Source organism: Callionymus lyra, chromosome 11 (assembly GCF_982586985.1).
Source record: "Callionymus lyra chromosome 11, fCalLyr1.hap1.1, whole genome shotgun sequence".
In the NCBI taxonomy this organism is placed as follows: domain Eukaryota; kingdom Metazoa; phylum Chordata; class Actinopteri; order Syngnathiformes; family Callionymidae; genus Callionymus; species Callionymus lyra.
Genome location: NC_141828.1, coordinates 1,500,628 through 1,517,500, shown reverse-complemented (window position 1 = coordinate 1,517,500; position 16,873 = coordinate 1,500,628). Strand labels below are relative to the sequence as shown.

Here is a 16,873-nt window from a genome sequence, read left to right as displayed (position 1 = left end):
CCATTTAAACGATGATTTATGACGAGTGTAGAGTAACACAACTTTAGTGATGTGTGTAGAGTAACACAACTTTAGTGATGTGTGTAGAGTAACACAACTTTAGTGATGTGTGTAGAGTAACACAACTTTAGTGATGTGTGTAGAGTAACACAACCTTAGTGATGTGTGTAGAGTAACACAACTTTAGTGATGTGTGTAGAGTAACACAACCTTAGTGATGTGTGTAGAGTAACACAACTTGAGTGATGTGTGTAGAGTAACACAACTTTAGTGATGTGTGTAGAGTAACACAACCTTAGTGATGTGTGTAGAGTAACACAACTTTAGTGATGTGTGTAGAGTAACACAACTTGAGTGATGAGTGTAGAGTAACACAACTTGAGTGATGTGTGTAGAGTAACACAACCTTAGTGATGTGTGTAGAGTAACACAACCTTAGTGATGTGTGTAGAGTAACACAACTTTAGTGATGTGTGTAGAGTAACACAACCTTAGTGATGTGTGTAGAGTAACACAACCTTAGTGATGTGTGTAGAGTAACACATCTTTAGTGATGTGTGTAGAGTAACACAACTTGAGTGATGAGTGTAGAGTAACACAACTTGAGTGATGAGTGTAGAGTAACACAACTTGAGTGATGTGTGTAGAGTAACACAACTTGAGTGATGTGTGTAGAGTAACACAACCTTAGTGATGTGTGTAGAGTAACACAGCTTTAGTGATGTGTGTAGAGTAACACAACCTTAGTGATGTGTGTAGAGTAACACAACCTTAGTGATGTGTGTAGAGTAACACAACTTGAGTGATGTGTGTAGAGTAACACAGCTTTAGTGATGTGTGTAGAGTAACACAACTTGAGTGATGAGTGTAGAGTAACACAACTTGAGTGATGTGTGTAGAGTAACACAACCTTAGTGATGTGTGTAGAGTAACACAACCTTAGTGGTGTGTGTAGAGTAACACATCTTTAGTGATGTGTGTAGAGTAACACAACTTGAGTGATGTGTGTAGAGTAACACAACTTGAGTGATGAGTGTAGAGTAACACAACCTTAGTGATGTGTGTAGAGTAACACAGCTTTAGTGATGTGTGTAGAGTAACACAACTTGAGTGATGTGTGTAGAGTAACACAACTTGAGTGATGAGTGTAGAGTAACACAACTTGAGTGATGAGTGTAGAGTAACACAACTTGAGTGATGAGTGTAGAGTAACACAACTTGAGTGATGTGTGTAGAGTAACACAACCTTAGTGATGTGTGTAGAGTAACACAACCTTAGTGATGTGTATAGAGTAACACAACTTGAGTTATTTAGTTGTTTTTTTTACTTACAAAGATATCTAACAAAGTAGTTCAAATTAGCAACAATCCGTTAAAAGTACATTATAATGAACTATATATATTTACACTAAATACCTTTACAGTCAGTTTTGTTGACACATATTAACTTCTGCTTTTCTTTAAAACTATAATATTTAAATATATATATTTTATCCATATAATTCGATTTCTATTTTTAAATGTGATGACATTGAGTGACACATGTACACAGTTGCCTGAGCAAAAATCCGAAAATTGTATTTGTTTTAGTAGTAGTCGAGCAAGAGAACACGCTAACAAAAGTAACATCATAACAAATCTTTTTTACAATCGTGCCAAATTTCGTTCTTGCAAATCTGGGCGAACTAGAGGTTACGAGAGTCCATTATGATGTAAAAATGGCTTCAGCTGTAATCAAGCCCACTTTGTTTATACAACGAGTACCTTGGAGGTGGTGACCATTGATGACGCGCAGTGACAAACCCTGATGTTTGAAGAATCAATCTCAATGTGAAATATGTGTTTAGTGTCAAACACTATCTTGTTTTTTACAAGGGAACATCAAGTACGGCTTCGTACCTTGTTGATTTAACGACTCACTTCCTGGTTTAATGGATCCATCAGGTTCCAGGTCAAAAGTTGAGGGTGTGTTCGCCACACTCACAGCCGCTCACCCTGTTACGCAACAGCAGGTCGTGGTCAAGAGTTTTTGTTTCTACGAGACGAATGTTGAACGACGTGACTCACGACGACTCATGAGATCCAACTTTCACTTCATATTACAACAGTTTGTCAGAACCACACGTTCATTCTTCTCTTTCTTTATTCATTCTTTCTTTATTCATTCATTCTTCTCTTTCTTTATTCATTCATTCATTCTTCTTATCCTTTCTTTATTCATTCATTATTCTCTTTCTTTATTCATTCATTCTTCTCTTTCTTTATTCATTCATTCTTCTTTACCTTTCTTTATTCATTCATTCATTCTTCTTATCCTTTCTTCATTCATTCATTATTCTCTTTCTTTATTCATTCATTCTTCTTTACCTTTCTTTATTCATTCATTCTTCTTTACCTTTCTTCATTCATTCTTCTTTACCTTCATTCATTCATTCGTCTTTACCTTTCTTTATTCATTCATTTATTCTTCTTTACCTTTCTTTCTTTATTCATTCATTTATTCATCTTCTTTACCTTTCTTTATTCATTCATTCATTCTTCTTATCCTTTCTTTATTCATTCATTATTCTCTTTCTTTATTCATTCATTCTTCTTTACCTTTCTTTATTCATTCATTCTTCTTTACCTTTCTTCATTCATTCTTCTTTACCTTCATTCATTCATTCGTCTTTACCTTTCTTTATTCATTCATTTATTCTTCTTTACCTTTCTTTCTTTATTCATCTTCTTTACCTTTCTTTATTCATTTATTCATTTATTCTTCTTTACCTTTCTTTACTCATTCATTCATCTTCTTTACCTTTCTTTATTCATTCATTCATTCCTTCTTCTTTATTCATTCATTCATTCTTCTTTACCTTTCTTTATTCATTCATTCGTTCTTCTTTACCTTTCTTTATTCATTCCTTATTCTTCTTCACCTTTTTTATTCATTCATTCACTCTTCTTTACCTTTCTTTATTCATTCTTCTTTACCTTTCTTTATTCATTCATTCATTCCTTCTTCTTTATTCATTCATTCATTCATTCTTCTCTACCTTTCTTTATTCATTAATTCGTTCTTCTTTACCTTTCTTTATTCATTCCTTATTCTTCTTCACCTTTTTTATTCATTCATTCACTCTTTTTTACCTTTCTTTATTCATTCTCCTTTACCTTTCTTTATTCATTCATTCATTCATTATTCTTTACCGAGGTGTAGCTTTGTTTTACAAATGACATGATTGGATACAGATTTGATGAACTGTTGCTCCTCGACTGCTCAGATCTTGAACTGGACGAAGACGAAGAAGAAGTTCACGTGTCTTGTGTGTAGTTGTGTTAAAAACAAGTGTGTAACTTATTAACAAGATGTGTAAGAAAGTGTTATTTTCTTAATCTCTCGATTCGCTCAAGGCTCACAAGGTCGGAGCTGAATTGAAGGTCATGACAGGTCGACTGGACCTACATCCTGATGATGAATTCATAGACCGACACAAGTGTTACATTTTACACACACACACACACACACACACACACACACACACACACACACACACACACACACACACACACACACACACACACACACACACACACACACACACACAGTTGATTTAGTTCTACTAGTAATACTAGTTGTGTGTGTGCTTGACCAGGGCGGGCTGATGGTAACTAAGTGTGTTTCTGTGAGAATATTTGTCAGTAAAGACAGAGAAGCTGCTTCTTATCAGGTCTGGTATCTACTCACGTCTGATAACACGAGCAGCCGTGTGTGATAAGGGCGGAGCTGCTTCCTCTGACAAGGCATGACTGTGCCGCACCTCGGCCTAATCAACAAACACACACACACACACACACACACACACACACACACACACACACACACACACACACACACACACACACACACACACACACACACACACACACACACACACACACACACACAAGCCACACACACACACAAACCCACAGACACGTTCTTTATCTTTAGACTAAGATCGTGTCATCTTGTTCTTTCTTTTTATTTCCCTTTGTTCTTGTTCTGTTTTTTATTTTTATGAATAATCGTCTGTATTGCTGCGTCTAATATGAAAAACAATTTCAATAAACTTCTACCTACCCTAACCTAACCTAATCTAACCTAACCTAATCTAACCTAACCTAACCTAATCTAACCTAACCTAACCTAATCTAATCTAACCTAACCTAACCTAACCTAATATAATCTAACCTAATCTAATCTAACCTAACCTAATCTAACCTCACCTAACCTAATCTAATCTAACCTAACCTAATCTAACCTAACCTAACCTAATCTAACCTAACCTAATCTAATCTAACCTAACCTAATCTAACCTAACCTAACCTAATCTAATCTAACCTAACCTAATCTAATCTAACCTAATCTAATCTAATCTAACCTAACCTAATCTAACCTAACCTAATCTAACCTAACCTAACCTAATCTAACCTAACCTAATCTAATCTAATCTAACCTAACCTAATCTAACCTAACCTAACCTAACCTAATCTAATCTAACCTAACCTAATCTAACCTAATCTAATCTAACCTAACCTAATCTAATCTAACCTAACCGAATCTAATCTAATCTAACCTAACCTAACCTAATCAAACCTAATCTAACCTAACCTAACCTAACCTACCCTACCCTAACCTAACCTAACCTCACCTCACCTCACCTAAACTAACCCAAACTAACCCAAACTAACCCAAACTAACCCAAACTAACCCAACACACACGCCTCACACTTCACCTCGGCACGCCGTGACCAGGAAGTCGTCAACAGCATGACTTCCTCATCCATTATCAACGTTGATATGCGAACACATGAAACAAAAGGCAACACATGAACCACACAAATCAATGACACACACGTCCGGTCGTCACGACCCTCGAGTCTGTCATGGTTTTGCTCAGACTTTCTATCACGGGGAATGTGGTCCGTTGAGCCGGAGCGAGCGGATCTGACTGGGATCTGACTGGGAGGTGAATCCAGTTCATTCACAACTATTGACGTGTGAGGCTCCGCGGGGGGAGTTCCATCGGCTTCCTGCCAATCAGCTGCACTTCTATGGAACGCTCACATGTCCGGACGCCACCAGACAGAGGTCGGCGGCGAGAGCGAGAGCCAGCGCGTCATTCCAGGGGTCAGGGATACACACGACAGATCACTGGCCTACGATCGTGCTGACCAATCACAGAGAGAATATACATATATACTTGTTACTACACTATCACAACACCAGAGTCAAGTACTCCACAATACTACACATATATACTTGTTACTACACTATCACAACACCAGAGTCAAGTACTCCACAATACTACACATATATACTTGTTACTACACTGTCACAACACCAGAGTCAAGTACTCCACAATACTACACATATATACTTGTTACTACACTATCACAGCACCAGAGTCAAGTACTGGACAATACTACACATATATACTTGTTACTACACTATCACAGCACCAGAGTCAAGTACTGGACAATACTACACATATATACTTGTTACTACACTATCACAGCACCAGAGTCAAGTACTGGACAATACTACACATATATACTTGTTACTACACTATCACAGCACCAGAGTCAAGTACTGGACAATACTACACATATATACTTGTTACTACACTATCACAACACCAGAGTCAAGTACTCCACAATACTACACATATATACTTGTTACTACACTATCACAACACCAGAGTCAAGTACTCCACAATACTACACATATATACTTGTTACTACACTATCACAACACCAGAGTCAAGTACTCCACAATACTACACATATATACTTGTTACTACACTATCACAACACCAGAGTCAAGTACTGGACAATACTACACATATATACTTGTTACTACACGATCACAACACCAGAGTCAAGTACTGGACAATACTACAAATATATACTTGTTACTACACTATCACAACACCAGAGTCAAGTACTGGACAATACTACACATATATACTTGTTACTACACTATCACAACACCAGAGTCAAGTACTCCACAATACTACACATATATACTTGTTACTACACTATCACAACACCAGAGTCAAGTACTCCACAATACTACACATATATACTTGTTACTACACTATCACAACACCAGAGTCAAGTACTGGACAATACTACACATATATACTTGTTACTACACTATCACAACACCAGAGTCAAGTACTCCACAATACTACACGTGCTGACCAATCACAGAGAGCCCTGACATGTACTGTCATGTACTGCCATCCATTTCTAGTTTTATTTTGAGAACTACATTCAAGTTCATGTTAGATTCACTTAAAAGTGAAGCATCTTCTTTAATCATAGTAATAATAATTGGTATCAAAACATAGTTGGTTCCACTGTCATTTTAAAATCACCACAACAAACCGCATCATATCGTTATCGTGACAAGAAATCATCTATGTTGGAAAGATAGATAAAGATAAAGAAGATTCTTTCGTCTCTGTTGATGTGTTTTGTTTTGAGAACTACATTCAAGTTTTCTTCATGTAAGATAAACTGACTTTAAACGATGATGTTTTCACTGTGATTCCACTGAGAACCAGCAGAGATTTACAGTTTTCTCTCTGAACTCTTTGTGAAACGATGACATGTCAAGTTGTCGTTTTACGTCACATCACAACAACTACACAAGCGTTCGTTCAGTCAGGAGAACAGATATGAAAAGACGTCACTCAAGGCCATCGTCTTCACCGTCACACACATCGGACGTCAACAACAATACAAGTGATTAGAAATAAGATCATTTTCCATCACGTCCAACTACACTCTATGATGTATATAATATGCAGAAAACACACTTTCAATTTTCACAAAAAAAGTTCTTGACTAACAGAGACGCTGCGTTCAAAGACCTCGCCAGGTTTAGCTAGAGATGCTAAATGTTGGAAATACTTTCGCCTGTTTTTTTTCTTGTACTCTTAAAACATTGCAATGTTATTTTTAACGATATTGTACTAGATAATACTACACATATGTACTCGTTACTACACTATCACAACACCAGAGTCAAGTACTGGACAATACTACACATATGTACTTGTTACTACACTATCACAACACCAGAGTCAAGTACTGGACAATACTACACATATATACTTGTTACTACACTATCACAACACCATAGTCAAGTACTGGACAATACTACACATATATACTTGTTACTACACTATCACAACACCATAGTCAAGTACTGGACAATACTACACATATATACTTGTTGCTACACTATCACAACACCATAGTCAAGTACTGGACAATACTACACATATATACTTGTTACTACACTATCACAACACCAGAGTCAAGTACTGGACAATACTACACATATATACTTGTTACTACACTATCACAACACCAGAGTCAAGTACTGGACAATACTACACATATATCCTTGTAACTACACTATCACAGTACATTGTACCGTTGCCCCAGTATGTTGATATACTTTAAATAGCCAATTTTCACACCAAGTGCAGTATATCTAGTACACATTTCATCTCGATTCAAAACATGGCGAAGACAATAAATACATAAAAGCGACAAGTTAGTCTAGTGAGTGAGTAACTAACTTTCCGGAGGTTAACCTTCGACCCCTCAAGTCAAATTCAGAAACTGCTTAAATTAAGCTGATCGGTTCTAAACCTCTTAGTGAAAATCCAACAAAGAGCTGTAATAAGTTTTCATATCCTCTTACACTTTGTCAACACAGTTGCTCAGATGAAAGCAATCTGTGTGTAGTGACCGACGAGAGTAATGTGTAGTGACCGACGAGAGTAATGTGTAGTGACCGACGAGAGTAATGTGTAGTGATCGACGAGAGTAATGTGTAGTGACCGACGAGAGTAATGTGTAGTGACCGACGAGAGTAATGTGTAGTGACCGACGAGAGTAATGTGTAGTGACCGACGAGAGTAATGTGTAGTGATCGACGAGAGTAATGTGTAGTGACCGACGAGAGTAATGTGTAGTGACCGACGAGAGTAATGTGTAGTGATCGACGAGAGTAATGTGTAGTGACCGACGAGAGTAATGTGTAGTGACCGACGAGAGTAATGTGTAGTGACCGACGAGAGTAATGTGTAGTGATCGACGAGAGTAATGTGTAGTGACCGACGAGAGTAATGTGTAGTGACCGACGAGAGTAATGTGTAGTGATCGACGAGAGTAATGTGTAGTGACCGACGAGAGTAATGTGTAGTGACCGACGAGAGTAATGTGTAGTGATCGACGAGAGTAATGTGTAGTGACCGACGACAGTAATGTGTAGTGACAGACGAGAGTAATGTGTAGTGACCGACGAGAGTAATGTGTAGTGACCGACGAGAGTAATATGTAGTGACCGACGAGAGTAATGTGTAGTGACCGACGAGAGTAATGTGTAGTGACCGACGAGAGTAATGTGTAGTGACCGACGAGAGTAATGTGTAGTGACCGACGAGAGTAATGTGTAGTGACCGACGAGAGTAATGTGTAGTGACCGACGAGAGTAATGTGTAGTGACCGACGAGAGTAATGTGTAGTGACCGACGAGAGTAATGTGTAGTGATCGACGAGAGTAATGTGTAGTGACCGACGAGAGTAATGTGTAGTGATCGACGAGAGTAATGTGTAGTGACCGACGAGAGTAATGTGTAGTGACCGACGAGAGTAATGTGTAGTGACCGACGAGAGTAATGTGTAGTGATCGACGAGAGTAATGTGTAGTGACCGACGAGAGTAATGTGTAGTGACCGACGAGAGTAATGTGTAGTGATCGACGAGAGTAATGTGTAGTGACCGACGAGAGTAATGTGTAGTGACCGACGAGAGTAATGTGTAGTGATCGACGAGAGTAATGTGTAGTGACCGACGACAGTAATGTGTAGTGACAGACGAGAGTAATGTGTAGTGACCGACGAGAGTAATGTGTAGTGACCGACGAGAGTAATATGTAGTGACCGACGAGAGTAATGTGTAGTGACCGACGAGAGTAATGTGTAGTGACCGACGAGAGTAATGTGTAGTGACCGACGAGAGTAATGTGTAGTGACCGACGAGAGTAATGTGTAGTGACCGACGAGAGTAATGTGTAGTGACCGACGAGAGTAATGTGTAGTGACCGACGAGAGTAATGTGTAGTGACCGACGAGAGTAATGTGTAGTGATCGACGAGAGTAATGTGTAGTGATCGACGAGAGTAATGTGTAGTGACCGACGAGAGTAATGTGTAGTGATCGACGAGAGTAATGTGTAGTGATCGACGAGAGTAATGTGTAGTGACCGACGAGAGTAATGTGTAGTGACCGACGAGAGTAATGTGTAGTGACCGACGAGAGTAATGTGTAGTGACCGACGAGAGTAATGTGTAGTGACCGACGAGAGTAATGTGTAGTGACCGACGAGAGTAATGTGTAGTGACCGACGAGAGTAATGTGTAGTGATCGACGAGAGTAATGTGTAGTGACCGACGAGAGTAATATGTAGTGATCGACGAGAGTAATGTGTAGTGACCGACGACAGTAATATGTAGTGACTGACGAGAGTAATATGTAGTGACCGACGAGAGTAATGTGTAGTGACCGACTGTTCAACGGATCTATACTGCTCCTGCCATTATTGCACGACCCATAGGTGGCGCTCTTGAGCTCAGAACCGACACGACACAACTCTTCTCTCAGGGTTTCCATCTAGTTCTTGGAGATGAGCAACAGTTCCTGGTGTCACTTGTGGTTTCACGTGCATATAATGACCGTTTGAGGAGATTATTAGACAAAACTAGTTAGTGCGTCTATAGTTAGTGGCAGGTTTTGGTAACTACAGGTTAATCCAGTGAGCAAGATTGAGGTCGAGGCATTGAGTAATACTAGGCCTGTGTTGATCATTTCCACGTAGAAGAGGAAGCATCTTCTACCTCCGGAGTTAGTTAGTTGTTTAAAAGTGACACGAGGATGAAGAGTTATTTGGAGTTACACGGATGGTTTGGTAAACTAGTTAGTTATTGATGCTATAGTTCTCTGAATAACTCTTCATATGTTATGTTAACATACCAGGTTCAGTTCATGTAACGTAACATTATTCTGTTGTTGCCTCTAGTTTTATTTTAAATTGTCTTTCAAGATCACATGTCTGTTCTTGTGTTGGATTTTATCAAATCAATTTCCCCCAAAAATGCGACTTATATATATATATATTTCTTTCTTTATTATGCATTTTATGGCTGGAGCGACTTGTACTCCGGAGCGATTTATAGTCCGGAAAATACGGTATATATATATATATATATATACATTCACGTGCATCTGTTTTGTGATCGTGTGATTAGCAAAATAAATGTATTTTATTGACTTAGTTGAGTCTCGTTCACCCTAATAAACAAGTCTTTTTTAGATTCATAAAGTTCATGATCATAAACGTGTCCCGTTATATAAACCGTATACATTTATGTTAAGTGTTGTTCACGGAGCAGTATATTGAAGAGACGTATCGATGTTCGATTGATAACGAGATAAGACAAGTGATCGTGCAGCAGCTCAAACCTACACCAGCACATGTGATACGTTATGTTAATTCAAGATGGCCGAAGTGTTGGGGGGGTGTCATGGGTCGACGGCTCACTCCGGTCCACGGAGAAGAACCGTGTAACGAGCCGGAGAGAGAGAGCGAGAGTGAAAATGCAAGCTATTATAATCTTGGTCATCCGAGTCAGCTGATGAGCAGAGATTAGTTGAAAAAAAGGAGAAGATGGGAATAAACAAGCAAACAATCAGGCTCCATTGTTGCTGCTCAGATGTAAACAGCTCTATTATATAAAGGATCCGGTCGGACGAGTAAAACACAGGAAACACTGTTAACAAGGATCGGTTCCACATGATGTGTGTGTGGATGTGTGTCAGGGGTAGAATGCCATGGCACATTTGTGGTGTGTGTGTGTGTGTGTGTGTGTGAGCGTCCTCATAATATACATTTAGTCAAGTATGTGAAGTCATTTCATATTTTTTGCACCCATTTTTTCTTCTAACCGAGTTACTTATCTGACCTGCATACATGTATTTTGAAACACACTCACATGACTACACACATTCTGGTCGCACACTAGTGTTTCAAACCTAGATTTATCGAGACTGTTGTACTCGAGCAGGAATTGTGTGTCTCGCTTCCTTTCCTTCTTCCCTCGGTTGTCGCACTCTTGGGAGGTTACCCCAAAACTTTACCCTAAATGACTACATTAAATTGATACTTTTAACCGTTAAGAAACCGTTGTGTTGCCATGTTAGCTCGTTGGACAACTGTATTTGAAAATGTATTAGCAGCAGAAGTCGTTGACAGAGTCGTGAACAGGATCACTTTTCTTCGTCCGAAAAACATCTAATACCTCCGAACTGCAATGTTCCCGATACTCCTGGGACACACAAAGAACTTCCTCTACAAACGAGCTTCACAATTCCTAATGTCTGAGACATTACAGAGTAATGAGGTATTTGGATGTTTTGGTGTATCTTTCTGGATAAAGAAAAATAACCTTCACATGGCCATGCATTTCTACCAGTGATGATCGATGTGACGATTTATATCGTAGACACGATAGATGGACGTCTAGCGCGTCGTTTCTCATCCATAGTTTCTAGTTTTCTATTTTATAAATTCAGGCTAATTTTCCCAGTGTAGGCCAGTGTGTTTTCACAAGAACCTACACGGTACCATCAGTACAATCATGCAAAAATACAGCTCACTTCAGTCAGTAGCAGATACACAAGTCTGTTTGTTGACGACAACAATGACTATTTAAGGGTTAAAAGATAAGACGTGGCCTTATTGATACTTTAGATAAGAGGTGGACATTGTGGATTAATTATTAAATGATTAACCCTTAAAACCTGCAAACACGAAACTGAAGTTTGAAAACCGAAAGAGGAAACACTTCGCCAAACACTTCCTGACCTGTTTGAAGAGTTCAAAGTGATTGAATTTCAGATTAATATCACTTGCGAACCGTAAAACAAACACACTAAACATGCATGTTTTTAATACTTTACATTTATCTTTAACTTAATGTTACGATGCATGTATTTTACCTTTTTCTTTACAGTAACAGAAGCAAGAGTCATAGGAATATTTGAAAGGCAAAGAAATTCTGACCCACATTCAAATAAAGTTGAAACTGCACGGATCGAGTGAAAAGATTGTTTCCTCCTTTTTAACTTGAAGTGTTCATCACCACTGATTGAATGGATAATAGTTGTAGGTTTAATTATCTGCACATTAACAAGACAAGTTTAGTTTAACTTCTGCTTTAATCGCCACCATTAATATATACAGCAATAGTCAGTTGTGTTGTATATTTACACATTCCTTAGAAAACAAATACAAGCATCAACAATCTTTGAATTTAAAATGATTGATTGTTTGTGCTGTTATTTAATGAAGTTGTGTACTTAAAAGTGAAGTGTTTTCTTTAATCACCGTAAAGAAATGGTATCAATACATAGTATTATTGGTTCCATTGCTGTCATTTTAAAATCTCCACAACATATCACATCCTATCGTGATCGTGACATGAAATCATCTATATTGGAAAGATAAATAAAGATAAGGAGGATTTTTTTCACCTCACTAAGTTCTATAAACTCCCAAAAAAACCAACAGAATTGCCAGGATTATTTAAAAAATGATCCCAACACTTGGTCGACACGAGGGAGAACCATTCTTGGGTGAAGCATCACTTAAACAAGCAGAAATGTGATCAGTTCCAGTCAACATTATGATCCAGAAACTTTATTTTTAATGCAATGTTTGGTGTTTCTTTCCTTTCATCCATGACACTGAGAACTCAATGCAACTCAACAACATCTTAAACCAGGCAGTGATTCGCAGCTGAACCATCAGTACGACACATGTTTAAATTATTTTGATCTTGTTCTAAGTTGAACAAATCAACGCCTAAGAAGTTCCACCACAAACTGACTTGAAAAGATGTTCAGTCAGTGACTGAAGTCTGTCAAGAAAAGATTGACCTTGACTGGATTATTAAAGTGACAGTAACATCACGAGTAACACTTAGTGGCTACAAACCTGGTCGTTACTTCACTCCTTCCAAATAACCATTTGGTTTAGTATTCGAGCACAACACTGGAACAGGAGATTTTTCTGATGGCATTGCCTTTTTCTGGAAGCTTAAATCAAAATTGTGCTCTTGATGTAAAACGTATTTGTGTCTTTCAGAAACATTTCAATTTTACTTTTGCTTCTGAAGAACCGACCAATCGAGTGTGACGAACCCACATGTTTGACTGAAGACAGAAGCAAACGATTCCACATTCAAGTTGTACTGGTGATAATTCTTAAATACATACTTTGAATTTGAAAAGACTTGTAGTACAAGTTATGGCTGTTAATAACTCATTGAGGCAGTGTGGTGTGATTAATAAAGCATATCTATCCATCTATCATCTAATTGTCTTATTTTGTATGTTATTAGTATACAAATACAAATATTTGTACGTAAAAACACATTTACAAAACACCCGTCCCTTTACATGTAACCAAAAGAAAACTAAAAAACCTTATTATAGTGAGTCTTATCTGAGCAATAGTTGTGTAACATTGCTGACAAACAGCATCACCAAATACTATTAGATTATAATTATAAACAATGATTTTCTCCACAGAAACCTACGACATTCAGTGCAACTGAAGTGAACGATAAACACAAACTTCATGTTCTACACGTCAAGGACACGGGAGGATTTATGCTAACATGCTAACAAACACAGGCTAGCTCCTCATGCTAACACTATAAAGAACACATTGAGAGTAACGTTCCGACACGACATCGACTGCTGTGTTCAGAGATGGTTTGTGTTTCGCTGCCGCGTCGCTTTGAGCTGAATGTCAAACAGCATCTCATGTTCGATACGGTGTCTGTGCTGACCTCGCTCGTCCGATCAATACGACCTCTGCAGGCGCCGACTCTGCGGATCTTTGTGCGTTTCAGTAAAATAGATCTTAAAAGTGATGGTTCGCCCAAAATTCAAACTCATTTTCTACTCTCATGTCGACTCATGTTGGATTATCTTCAGATTAATCTTTTCTTTTTAGAGTTAAGAGACAAAAATGTTTGTTCATTTTAATGTAGTCGCATGTATTGTCTTCATCTTCGTCCAAAAAGACACTTAAATACATCAAAATATCAGTGTATGTAACATCTCTCTTGTATAAAAGCCTCAACATTAGGAGTTGTTCCGAAAAAAATAAACAAGTCAGTATTTTCATCTTGCTTTTAGGGGCCATTTGTGGCTCTTGATCAAATATAATACCATCCGCAACTTCTCCCTGAGTCTCACATCGAATCTGCACGAACATATTCACTCAAAACCCAACTTTCATATATATTATGAATAAAATGATGCAGTACATACTACAGTACATACATGGGCAGTTGCAGCCCCTTCATATTAATGTGGCCCTCGTGGGGTCTGACGAAAACAGATCATGTGGACATTGTGAGATAAATAATCATCAAATATTACAGTAATATTAAAACAATTTCTTATTCAACAACCTTTCTTTTTACAAGTAAGTAAGTAATTTTTATTTATGTAGCGCTTTTCCAGACCAGGGTCACAAAGCGCTTAAACAATCAAAACAATATTTAATAAAGTATATACTTTAAAGATCAAGATAATACTGAGAACACAACAGGAGTTCCAGAAAACCAAGGAAAAGCCTGAACAAATAAAAACATGTTAAGATTTTCTTGAAGGAGTCAGTAGATCCATTAAGTGCAAAGAGACTTTACAAGTAATAACTGCCTTTTTTTTGTTCTACTAAAAAATGAAATTTGTCCATATCTGCTGAAGAATGAAGATAGCTCTGTTTCAAGTCCATGCTGACATGTTAATGGTAAATAAAAGTACTTTAAAGCTACAATAATGTCGTTCATGCGTTTAGTTTGAGCGGAAGTAAAAGGACATCAAGGAACCATTCTTGGCCCTCACACGTTTTGTGTGATGCATTAGCATTAGCTTTAAAACAAACTATAGCAATAAAAACAAGTCTGGTTCTGTTGTCATCCGTCACTCGTTTGACCATTTGTTTTTTCTCCTGCGACTCCAGTGACACAACGTTCTCTCGCCATGAATGAAGCGCCTGAAGGTTCGAGGCTTTTATGAATGAGTGCGCGTCACTGCCCCCCCCCCCCCGCTCTGACCCTGCGTGTAGCAGACTCACAACATGGACGCGGCGGTAGAAGCCGATAATAATAATAACGCTATTAATAGTGATCGGACAACAAAAAAAAAAGCCGCACCTGTCACTCAATGTATACCAGAGTTCATTTCATACAGGGCCGTGAACGCACCACGAACATGTCGCCCGGGCCTGTGACACAAGATCCACACACACACACGCACACACACACACGACATGTCTCCGTCACTGCGCGTCGCTATGTGATCCGCGTTTTATGAATGGAGTGCGGCTCGTCTATGCAAATGAGCAGCGAGACCGCGATGGCGGATCTATCGGAAAATATATCGGAAATGTATCGGAAATATGTCGGAAATATGTCGTATCCTGAGGAGACTTCAAACAACAACAAGGCCTTCGATCGAACCACGTTTCTATTCCCGTCGATCGATGCAGCGAGAGTGTGTGCGTGTGTGTGTGTGTGTGTGTGCGTGTGTGTAAAAAGGTGTAACTTCGCTGCTGGACTTCCTAAGTCTCGGTGCAGCAACAGGGCCTCTGAGCTCAGATCCTTTCAGAAAATGTTTCCGATCCACCCACGCTTCCCCTCCTCCTCCTCCTCCATCCCCCCTTCTTCTCCTCCTCTTTCTGCTCTTCTTTCTCTCGCCAGACTCTGGTCTGCGCCGCCGGGGGCTCCTGGACGCCCCTGAACCCCCTGGACCCCCCTGTCAAGCCCCTATAGAAGATGCAGGATCGGCGACTCACTCGTGCGGCTGCGCGTCTTCTATCATCTTCTCGCTTCAGCTCAGCTGCGGATCCTCGACTCTTGCATTCTTTCTGCTCGTCCTTCTTTCTTCGAGTCCTCATAAATCCCTCCTGCCGGGGCTCCTCTGGTGCCCGGGGTCACGCTCGCTCCGTCCCCGCGTCGCGTCCTCCCTCCTCCGGGCTCATGGATCCTCGAACTTCCAAGACCCAGGATCGGCAAAAAAAACCTTCTCGACCGAGAGCCGCGGATCTTCTTCTCCTTCTTCTTCTCCTCCTTCTTTCTCTTTCTCGTCGCTTCACCAACACGTCCAGAGACGCATGTCTTTCTTCTCCTCCTCCACCGACGACCCCGTGTCTCCTGGTGCGCTCACGCCGCGTCGTCGCTGTTGTTACCGAGGGGTGGCCCCGCTAGAGCCCCATCTCTCGCTACTCCATGTTGGATTGCAGGCAGAGCAGCTCCGACGATGCCGGGGGGAGGGAGAGAGAGAGGGAGGGAGGAGGGAGAGAGAGAGGGAGGGAGGAGGGAGAGAGAGAGGGAGGGAGAGAGAGAGGGAGGGAGGAGGAGGATGAGGGGGGGGTCACAGGGCGGAAGCGGTGACGTAGGTCTACAGTTTGGTGAAGGGCCCATAAGCTGGAGGTCCTTTTGATAGACGACGGCGGGGGGTCATGCGCGTCCACGGGGGGTCTTTACATGTCAATGTAGGATCTGAACCCGAGCGTCGATCACGTGATACATTCAACTAAAAAAGTCGATATATATCGTCTTAAAACGATTAATAAAAATGTTTTTAAACGCAAGATTATATTCGACACATGTGTGAGTAGTAGTTTGTAAAGAGAAATATATATATTTTATTATCGTTTACTATTTGAAATCTTGTTTTTTCCTGTGTTG

The 16,873-nt window shown here is 39.6% G+C and overlaps 1 protein-coding gene across 2 annotated transcripts in view; it reads right to left on the bottom strand.

Annotated features, from left to right (window-relative positions):
* The window catches only part of LOC148068894 (sprouty-related, EVH1 domain-containing protein 2-like), a 36,983-nt gene extending 20,526 nt beyond the window's left edge, over positions 1–16,457 (bottom strand). For both annotated transcript variants that reach the window (XM_087802027.1, XM_087802028.1), the window contains exon 1: positions 15,979–16,457. In XM_087802027.1, coding sequence (XP_087658153.1) covers positions 15,979–16,004 — 26 coding nt within the window. In that variant the 5' untranslated portion in view covers positions 16,005–16,457. The remainder of the gene's footprint in view (positions 1–15,978) is intronic.
* Between the last annotated feature and the right edge of the window lie 416 nt (positions 16,458–16,873).